The sequence below is a fragment of the Prunus dulcis genome, chromosome 6, assembly GCF_902201215.1.
Source record: "Prunus dulcis chromosome 6, ALMONDv2, whole genome shotgun sequence".
In the NCBI taxonomy this organism is placed as follows: domain Eukaryota; kingdom Viridiplantae; phylum Streptophyta; class Magnoliopsida; order Rosales; family Rosaceae; genus Prunus; species Prunus dulcis.
This window is the reverse complement of record NC_047655.1, coordinates 7,044,177-7,055,464: the sequence shown is the minus strand read 5'-3', so window position 1 is coordinate 7,055,464 and position 11,288 is coordinate 7,044,177. Positions and strand designations below refer to the sequence as shown.

Here is an 11,288-nt window from a genome sequence, read left to right as displayed (position 1 = left end):
ATCTTCTTGAAGAAACCCATGGAGAAAGGCATTTTTGACGTTAAGTTGACAAAGGGACAAACCACAAGAAACTGCAAAACTGAGAACCGTGCGAATGGTGGCAGGTTTGACAACAGGACTGAAGGTTTCAGTATAGTCTATGCCCGAACGTTGATGAAAACCCGTGACAACTAGACGAGCTTTGTAGCGTTGGATGGAGCCGTCAGAGTGACGCTTAATTGGAAAAACCCACTTGCACCAAACCAAGTTATGAGACGAAGAGGAAGGAACCAAAGACCATGTATGATTTTTGAGGAGTGCATTGATCTTTTTAGTCATGGTGTCACGCCATTCAGTATGCTTAGTGGCGTGTGAAAAACAAGTAGATTCAGTATGCTCAACAACAGTTAATAAAGCACGAGAAATTGGATATTTGACAGTATGAAGCTTGGGCTTTTGAATGCCATCCTGAAGGTGGGTGCGCATGCGTGGAACAAAGGCAGGAGATTGCTGAGCTACTAGAACTTGGGGGTTCGGAGTTGCTATAACCAGGGGGTTCGGAGCTGCTGAAACTGGGGGGTTTTGAGTTGCTGGAATAGGGGTAGGCACAAGCGGATAGAGCTGTATGAGAAGGCGTCGGGAATAAGTTTGGAGAAAGGGCTGGGATAAAGTAAAAAAAGTGTCGTTGGGTGGACTCAAGGGTGTGGCGGGGTCATGGCTTGAGACTGCAACAGCTGGAAAGGTGCGCACCAGGGAGGTGCTGTGATGTTGCGAGTTTGAGTCTGAGTCTACGGCATGAGTAATCAATATGGGCCTAGGTGCGGAGGATGGCAGAATTGGGTGGAATTCAATATCCACATACTTTAAAGAATATGATATATGTAAATATTCAAATGGAAAATGCATTTCGTTAAATGAAATATGACGGGACATGTAAACACGACCCATGAAGGGATGTAAATAATGGTAACCTTTGTGGTGAGAACTGTATCCAAGGAAAACACATTCACGGGTGCGGTTGGTGAGTTTATTTTCAATATATGATCTAAGGTAAGGGAAACAAGAATACCCAAACACTCGGAGATGAGAGTAGGAAGGAGGATGTTAGAAGAGACGATTGTATGGAGTGTCCCAATGAAGATTAGGAGTAGGTAGGAGGTTTATGAGATGGACAGTAGTGAGGGCAGCTTCGACCCAGAGATTGTGGGGAGTGTGAGAAGTGGTAAGGAGGGTACGGATCATGGTGGCAATGTGTCTGTGCTTACGTTCAGCTAGGCCATTTTGTTGGGGAGTGTAGGGACATGAGAAACGTTGGTGGATGCCTCGTTGACTGCAAAGATTAGAGAAATCATTATTAACATATTCAGTGCCATTGTCACTTTAAAGGATTTGTACGGTGGTGTGAAATTAATTTTTAATCATGGGTTTGAAAGTGAGAAAAGACCTCATTTTTACGGTGCATAGGATAGATCCAGGAGTAATGAGAAAAGTCATCTGTAAACAAGACATAATAGCGATAACTAGTGACAGAAATGACCGAGGACATCCATACATCAGAGTGAATTAAATAAAAGGGAGATGGGGCAAAGGTCTTATTACTAATAAATGACAGTTTGGTGGATTTTCTAAGTACACAATCCTTACAGAAAGCATGAGAAACTTTAAAGCCTAGAGATGACGCTAAATGAAAGAGCACAGGATGGGATGGATGGCCAAGGCGACGATGCCAAGCAGGAGAATGCACGGTGGTAAGGGCACGGGGGACTGTGGATGAGTGAGAGGAGAGGGAAAGTGGGTAAAGACCATCTTTAGAAGGGCCCTGAAAGAGTACGAACCAATATGTAAGTCATAAATTTGATAAAAGTCAAGAGTAAAGACAAAGAAAACTAAATTATCATGAGTAAAACGGGCAACAGAAAGAAGATTAGTACGAAGAGATGGAAGACAAAAGACATTTTGAAGAGAAAATTTGTGAGAACCTAAAGGAAGAGGAAGAGAGCCAATATGAGAGATAGAGAGAGAATCTCCATTACCAAGAAATATAGAATTATTACCCTGATATGCCTGTTGATTTTGGAGATTAGAAGGACTACCAGTCATATGATGAGTGGCACCTGTGTCAGGGTACCAAGTAGAGTTAGGTGGCTGCATGAATTGAGCCCCAACAAAGGAAGGAAAGGATTCCGGGTCATTGTAGCAATGGGGACATGTTGCAGTAGTATGTTGATTGGTATTGCAGGTGGTGCACCAAGCGGGTCCCAAGACACTAGGAGTTGAGTTGGGTCGGGCAAAGTGTTTGCTAGAAGCGGCAGATTAGGCCAAATTAGGCTGAAAGAAAGGCCAATTGCTTTGAGATCCAGAACTTGGAGCAAAAGGAGGCCACAGTTGATTAGGCCATTGGGGCTGCTGGAAGCCATTCCACGGGTTACTCCAGGAAGATGAGAAGTTGCACCAGCTACTACGGCTGCGATCGCGCCAGCCACTGCAACCACCGTTCCTATTGCTGGAAGAGCCACCACCACGGTGAGAGGGGAAGGAAGTATGACCGGTGGTGTGAGGAGAGGATTATGTGGCCATTAGTGATGTGTTCTGATAAGGAGAGATTCGAGGATCCTGTGCGTCAAAAGTTAATAAACGAGCATGAAGATTAGCAAAGTCAGGAAGCAGAGGGAAATTGAGAATTGCCGTGACGAGCATTTTGTAATCGGGTCCTAAACCCCGAAGCACATCAGTGGCAGGTTCATTGATGGCAACCAGTGAATCGGCAAGGGACTTAGCACGATGAAGGTAAGCATCAATGGGTTGAGAGCCTTTTTGCAAATCCATGAGTTGAAAATGAAGAGCAGATTCACTAGCCATATTGGATTGAGAGAAGTGGCGTTGGAGACACTCCTAGAGATCCCGGGCAGAGGTGCAACCGACAGTGAGAGAGAGAATGGACTCAGAGAGTGTACTGGTGATGTAGCTAACAATGAGTTGGTCTTGTTGGTACCACGGAGCATGGGCGGGATTGATTTGGGTTAGAGTGGTGGTGGTGGTGGTGGTGGTTATGGGTGTTGCGGTGGTAGAGGTGAAGGTGTGGGCAGAAGGTTGTTTATGAGTGCCATTGATAAATTTATAGAGGTCACGGCAGACTAAAAAGGGTTTGAGTTGGCGGAGCGAAAGAAGATAGTTGGAGTTCAGTAAGCTTGATAAAATGAGAAGAGTTGGGGCTTGGGAGGGAGGTGGTGGATTCAGACGAAGCCATGAGGTGGACCTAAAGGAGAAGAGGATCGAATAAGGGAGAGAGAGAAAACCCTAGGTTAGGCTGATACCATGTAGAGAATATATTTCCTTGTATTTAACATATTACACGAAGTCCCTATTTATACTAGTACATGATATCTACTTAAGGTAGGAAATAATATAGACATGAATGCAATCCGATTTACAGCAGGAAAGGCTAATTGTTAGGAGGAGATTGTGAAGTTGACTTCCATGTAGGCTAGGAAAGGAAAGTTGCGTTAACATATGCAACAAAAGCTATAAAATAAAACGTAAAAACCAAAAACACTCCTGCACTACAAAACCAACTCGAACAATATTCACAGCAGAAACTGAAGGGGATAGGGCAAAGGAGAAGCACATGAGCTAACCTTTTTGACCCACAAGCATCAATCACCTCCTAGGTCACTGGCTAAGCAAGACTTTTCTGCAAATCCCCAGAAGCCACCGCCTCTATAGAATCTGGTTCCAATACGAAACTGTGAGGTCTTGGCAAGCCAACTGCCCCAAATCCAAGTATAGCTTCTCTAGAATTTTGAGTGAGAAGCGCTCTCTTACCACACCATTCATTTATTTTCTTAATTATTTTTCCTATTACCCCTAACCCTCACCACATGGGGTAACCCGAAGAATTTCATCTTGTATCATTTCGTTGTACTTGAAATAACTCTTCATATTATGGGAGGTTGAAAGAAAACTTGTGACTTACGTTTGTAAAGTGAAGGAAAACAAAAGTAGCTTTGCTGGCAACATTTTCGTGGTCCTAGATAGTTGCGGGGTTTGAATAGCTTTATGTAAAATTTCACTTGGTATATGGTAGTGATGTGTATAAAGAAGTTCAACTTGGCAAACCAAAAACAAGAGTAAAAATCACCGCTAAGATTTTTTATGTCGAAAACTCGAAATGGAAAATCCACATAACTTAATCCATCACAAACAATCCACTGTGGGATAAATCTCTAATACATCGTGACTCCCTCCATGGATTACACAAGCCCCACCCATAACGTTCTTCCTAGCTAACCTATCATACTTTAGACACCTTCCAAGACTTTCTTAGGACTCATTCAGCAAGCAACATTTTTATGATGCAAGGTATGTAGGGAACCTAGAGAGCTCATTCTCAACATGTTCATCTTAAAAATCTTGCCTAAATATTTGGCATTTCCTTTGTAAACCTAAACAAAAGATTTTTTGTTGTTTTTGTATACCTTATTTTGTTACTAGATCCTAAAAAGAGTGAATTCTAAAATTAATTCAATTTTTTTTAACTTTTATTTTTTTGTAAATAAGGCTCACTAATTTAAGTTATTTAATCTTAACCACAGTGATGTAGAACAGATGATGGAAGCACTTGAAGAGGAGCTGGAGCGTCATGCGTGCAAGGGAAAAATTGAAAAGCTGCAAGTTTGGATCCCGAGCTCGGAATCAGGCCCATGACCTGTCATTTCGAATAAAACGGTGTTATGAGTCAAACTCATTGTTTTGTCATGATGTATGAGATTTTTCAAGCGTTGGGCGTTGTTTAGTAGCCCAACACAACATTTTAGTTTTTGAGCTAGTTTTTGGAATTTTTATTATTTTCCTTTTTGGATTCCTAGGGTTTCTAGGAACTTGAGGTAGTATTTAAACAAACGTTGACTAAGGGGTTGTTATCCCTATTATCATTCAATAAAATTGAGGTTTTCTTAATTCTGGTGGATTCTAGGCTTTGGTTTTCTTTGGCTAATCGTTTGATTGTCTTTTGTATTATCATGCTGCGTCACAAAGGCGGTTCAATTAGATTTCAAGCGAAGTCTTTAAGATTCTGCAATCATACATAATAGCTTACCACCAGAATCATTTTTACGTTAAGGTCCAATCAATTAATCATGTCATGTGATTGCAAACCAAGCATTTCTAGGGCTTAAGAAGCATCTTTGTTGACGGGGAACGTGGAGTAGTGGGTTGGATAGGTGGTATTTGATAATAGTCGCCTTAAGTTATTTCACATTTAAGTTTGCAGAAACGACAAAAAAAACAAAAACAAAAAAAAAACAAAAAAACATTTGTATGACAATAGCTCGCCAAGAGTTTTTATCTTTGATCCAAAACTTTGTCTACTTTAGGCAACTCATGTACCACACTCATCAATTCATTATCTAAGTTTTGAGTCAATCCTCAAATTGTAAGGTTTAAGTTATGCAGGTGATAATTTGGTGGAGCGTTATTTGAGCTCCACTTTGTAAGAGAAGGTTACGAGTTCAGATCTTTATATAAACGAGAGTTACATTATTTATGAATTAATAAAAGAAAATTTTGAGTTATTCCTCAAATTCAAAAAAAATAATTTGTTTTTGCACATCCACGGAGAAAAAATGGATGTGGAATAATGTTTATGAGATGGTTCGACACCTAGGTCATAAAGATGACAATAAGGTGAAGGATGGAAAGGTGGAGTTTTTTGTTGGACAACTTTTAATCCATCTTCCATGCAAATTGCAACTTTGATCCGTTGAATCACTTTGAGGCAGCCGTAAGAAATGATGATGTGATATACACAAAGCAATTCAATTCCAAAAAAGTACACCAATGCTTTAGGCTCTTAAAAAGGTTTACTGTTTATGGAAGTTTGCTAATGCGTATCTAACAAAAATATAGTCAGCCACCATTTGGTCAAAACAGATGACTTCCAATAAAATTTGTAAAATAATAGGCGGAGGTCTGGTTCCCCCATCAATATATTCCCTTATTTATATGCATTTGGAACCCTTCCCATTCCATTATCTATCCTTCCTGCTCACAAACAAGAAAATCAATAGAAGGATAGAGGATATAAACATATACAGTAGCTAGAAAATGGCGAAAATTAGAGTGTCATATGTATTGGTGGCTCTCTTTGTAGTTCTCATTTCCATGGAAGCCTCCATTGTTTTTGGTCAAGGCAATGGGAATGCGAATGGCAATGGAAACAAGGGGAGTGGCAACGGAAATGCGAATGGAAATGGCAACAAAGGCAGTGGCAATGGTAACGCAAATGGAAATGGCAACACCGGCAGTGGCAACGGAAACGCAAATGGAAATGGCAACACCGGCAGTGGCAATGGAAATGCAAATGGCAATGGTAACACCGGTAGTGGAAATGGCAGCGGGAACGGGAATGGAAACACTGGCAGTGGCAACGGGAATGGAAATGGGAATGGCAACACTGGCAGTGGCAATGGAAATGGAAATGGAAATGGAAATGGCAACACAAGCAGTGGCAACGGGAATGGAAATGGAAACAGCAACACTGGCAGTGGCAACGGTAATGGAAATGGAAATGGCAATGTCAATGTCAACAGCAAGGATATTACAAACTACAACGTATTGTCACCACTACCATCGGGACAAGAGCAATGTCAATGCAAAGCATATACGGCCTGTTATTACAAGACCCTTGTGTGTCCAGCAGAATGCCCTCACAGAAAGCCCAAGAAAAACAAGAAACAAAAGGGTTGTTTCGTTAACTGCAGCAACAAGTGTGAAGTCACTTGCAAGTGTAAGCCATTTCACAAATTTTGTTTTCAATTAATCTGTGTTTATATATACACAACTTGTATAGATCAACATATATATATTTGAACTTTTCTAATACTTAGATCCTTGTTCTTTCGGCAGATAGGAAAGCCAACTGCAATGGATATGGCTCCCTCTGCTATGATCCAAGGTTTGTTGGTGGAGATGGTGTCATGTTCTACTTCCATGGAGCCAAGGGAGGAAATTTTGCCATTGTTTCGGACGAAAACCTCCAAATCAATGCACACTTCATCGGGACTCGACCAGTTGGAAGAACTCGGGATTTCACATGGGTTCAAGCCCTCTCAATCATGTTTGACACACACACTCTTGTCATTGCAGCAAAGAGGGTCTCAAAGTGGGATGACAAAGTTGATGCTCTCATGGTAAGATGGGATGATGAGGACATTAACATCCCTATCGATGGAGAAGCCGAATGGAGGACCAGCGGTGAAGATAGGGAAGTCATCATCGAAAGAACCGACGACGCGAATAATGTAAGAGTCACAGTGGCAGGGCTAGCAGAAATGGACATAAAGGTTAGGCCTATTGGAGAAGAGGAAAATAGGGTTCACAAGTACCAAATTCCAGCTGATGATACTTTTGCTCACTTGGAAACACAGTTCAGATTTTCCAATTTATCTGATCTTGTGGAAGGAGTTTTGGGAAAGACATACAGGCCAGGTTATGTTAGTCCAGTCAAGGTTGGAGTTCCAATGCCCATGATGGGTGGAGAGGACAAGTACCAAACTCCATCCCTCTTTTCAACTCTCTGCAAGGTTTGCAGGTTCCAAACTGCTACTCAATCTGATCAGTTTGCAATCACTAGTGGAGGAGTTGCTCAGTTATGATAATGATCAAGAAATTAAACACGGTTTTTTTGATTTATTTCAGAAATAAAAAATGTTTCAATTGTATGTATCTGGTTTTGACTAACCATTTTAGCATTGTATTCATGAAATTAATAAATTAATATACAAATAAGGGCTGCAAATTAAGCTTGCCCAGGACATATTGTTAATTGACCAAATCTTTGTGCATTATATATTTTCTATCATTTTGATAAATCAGAGAATTAATAATGTTATTGGCATACCAAATATGGCTCGTTGGCTGAGCAAAACCACAGCCTTCATTTTGAGCTAAGGTCTTGTGAGTATAGAATCCCACGCAAGGAAGTCTGTGTAACAAAATAATAGATAAGATATCTTCTGTAAGAACCCAAAACAAAATATCTAAAAAGAAAGAAAATATCTAAAAAGTAAGGAAAATATCTTTTAGCGAAAAGACCAAATTGCCCTCGCATATTTTAATGGGGGAAAATTTGACTTTTCAATCGAGAAAGAATTTGGGAATTTCGCTTGCGCCATTGCGTAGAGCGCGGCGAAACGAGTCCGTAGACACGGAGTAGACCCGAATCGGAGCCATAACGAAGGAGATATGGTCTAAAAACCGCGAAGGGCAAAATGGTAATTTGGTCAGAAGTCAGATTTTTATCCCTGTTTTTCTCTCTCTCCCCGCGTCATTCTCTCTCCTCTCTTCCGCTTGCACGGCTGCGCGACCCTCCCTCCTTCCAGCAGCTCCCGTCGCCGCCACCGGTCAGCTCGATCTCCGGCACTGGTACCAATCGGACCGCGGCTCGCCAGCCGATCATCCCCGACCTGTCTCCGACCGGGGGAAGCCAGAATCTGGTCGGAAACTGGAAAAATTCCGATCGGTGTCGGTCGAACTTCTCTCCTCCCGATCTCCTTCGTTTCTCAACCAAATCAGTCGAGTGAGGTATGGATTTTCATCTATTTCTCGTGCTCTAACTGCTGGTTGGCTGGGTTTAGATCGATTTCACCTCTAAGTTGCTCGATTTTCGATTTGAAAATCGGCCGAACTTCGGCCGCCGTGTTCGGCCATTTCCGGCCACTTTTTGGGGGTAGTCCAAGAACAAAAGTGACTCCAAATGGGGTGTTTTACCTAGGGTAGGAGTTTGGAGTCTCGGTTCCACGATTTTTCGGCACACCCGAATCGCTTTGGACACCCGACCGGCCCGCTCGTGTGGCGGCGCGTGGGCCAGGGTGGTGCCATGGCTCTGGCCAGTTTTGAAGTCCTCGTGTCGTTACGAGCGCGTGGGATTTCGCGGATCTCGATTTGGAGTCCGTTTGAGCCCCGAACGGATTTTCCATATCGCGCGATCCGTGAATGCAGTGTCGTATAATCGTTGGATCGCACTGAATTTTGGAGATGTCGGTCTACGTGACTTCAAGATCGCGTAGGATTGACGGATATGACAGGGGTACAAATTGGTGGTATTTTCGAAGAATTTTGAGTTTCTTTTATTTAATGATGATTTTCAGTTATTTTATATCAGCTTTTCTGATTTTTCAGGCATAGATACCTTTATATTTGTTCAGTTATGCAAGGTTTGAGTACAGAGTTTTTATACACGTTTGACTTTAGCATTTTTATGCAAGCTTTGATTTCAATGGTTTGGTATGAAACTTTCGAGCTTGAATATAACTGATGTAGAATGCCTTGAGTTGAAGATGCTTGATGTAGAGAGTACGTATTCAGTTTCATTTAGCTAAATTTCTTTTTACAATGGGGGATATTATGTTTATGAAAATTGTTTTAAAGAACATTATTTTTGTCCACTCACATTTTCAACCTGTTTTTGGCCCCCATGCCGTAGAAGTACGCGGGATCCACCACCGGGCCATTCTCAGTTTCCGTGTCTCAAGCTAGTTATAATGTTGTAAGAAATCCTCACAACCCTGAAGGACCTAGAAAATGCTCTGATATCTAATTGAAAACTTAGTGATTAGAGTTGAATTTGGTTATTGGAAACATTCTGGCAGTTGGGTGGAAATGTTTGAGATTGTTTGACAGGTGAAAAATTTTGGGATTGGTCAAAATACAGGGGAGAATCTGCCGAATTTTCGGCAGAAGTCTAAGGACATTTTAAAGAGAAATTGAAGTAAGAAGGATAAAAAGGTCTTTTGTGTTCGACCTTTGCCAGGTGTCGGACACGCACAGGACTTGGCTCGAATTCCAAAGTGGAAATTGGGTCGGGTCCTGTCATCTTCGGCCTCTTTAGTTATTGAGAATTGATTTTAAGTTGAACTCTCTAATTTTAATATGATATATGATTAAAATATGTCATTTCTTGTTTTTGGTGTTCGTTATCAATTTAGGACATTCATTTGCTATTATGCTTAATTATTGTGTCATTGGAGACTAAAATTTCCACCTATCCGCCCCATGTTCTACATTTTCTTCAAGGCTAGGTATGATGGGTTATAGCTCTATTTCAAGTGGTGACTATACTGCTCACTTAGAAATATACAATGGCTGACTCAGGAATGATAACAAGGGTGGGGTTTTTTTTTTTTTTTTTGGTTGCTCGGATTAATTATAAACCTTATTTTTAAACAAATATGTATATCAAAAGTAAGGACGGATCCAACTTTATAACGAGCATTCATATCTGGCATATCAATGTCATGATTTTTGCAAAATGATTCCACGTTCTCTAAAAAAATAGATGAAATGTGCAATAGTGAAGTGAAAGGAGAGCCTATGATTCCCTCTTGCCTCCTTATCAAGTTCAATGGGATGAAAATAGAGAGTTTTGGTAGTAGAGAGAAAAGAGAACCGAGAAGCCAAGTTGACTTTAATTCCTTCCTGATTGAAATTTCCACTATTTCTTTTGTATTAAATATCTCATGTTGTGTAGTGGTTTGAAATTTTTACTCCCTCATGCAAGGTACTGGGTTCAAGTCATAATATCCTTGTAGTGTGTGTGAGTTTAGTACACTATCACCCCTCTCAATAAGAAAGGTCTCAAAAATTTTTTTTCCTTTCTCATGTTGTGTTTTATTATTTTATTAGGTTAGAGAAAGACACAAAATGAATTTGTTAATATTAAAACAAGAAATAACATGCACATGTGGGCTAATAGCCTAATATTTATATGCTGCAGGTGGTGGGCTAATATTTATTGTAGTAGAAATAACCTTACAAAATTTACACCCACTTAAAAATTTTGCCCTAGACTGAAGCCCACTTCAGCCTACACATAGGTCCGTCCTTGGACATATAGGTGGTTTTAGAGTTTTGGATGTTTTGGTTATGTGGACTTGTTTCTTAGAACTTGTTGGCTTTGTTGTCTTTGTGAGCTTGGTGCTTTTGCTGTGTTGTAGATGTATATATTGACTGTATTATTGTAATTTATCTAATTAAATTTGTTATTTTTGGTTCCAAAGAAAACTTCATGTGCAAATAATATTTAGGGGTGTTCGTTATAGTTCGAAACTAGTAAAACTGAATCAGATCCAATGTTTACTGAGTTGCAAATTCTGATATATATCCAATCTAATCACGCTAGGATTAGCATCCAATTCCATTCAATCTAGTGCCAATTGGATTTGTTTGTTTTTTAGTTAGACAGTGTCAATTAAATTGGATACACTGAAAATGATCAATATTTTTTTAATGGGAGAAAAATATTGAAATATAAA

General features: G+C 40.5%; 1 protein-coding gene across 1 annotated transcript; it reads left to right on the top strand.

Annotated features, from left to right (window-relative positions):
* Window positions 1-6,081: 6,081 nt before the first annotated feature.
* Window positions 6,082-7,631, top strand: LOC117630187. The gene is made up of 3 exons (XM_034362932.1): window positions 6,082-6,184; window positions 6,581-6,763; window positions 6,883-7,631. The coding sequence occupies exons 1-3, from the start codon at window positions 6,082-6,084 to the stop codon at window positions 7,629-7,631; spliced, it is 1,035 nt and encodes a 344-aa protein (XP_034218823.1).
* Window positions 7,632-11,288: the final 3,657 nt, after the last annotated feature.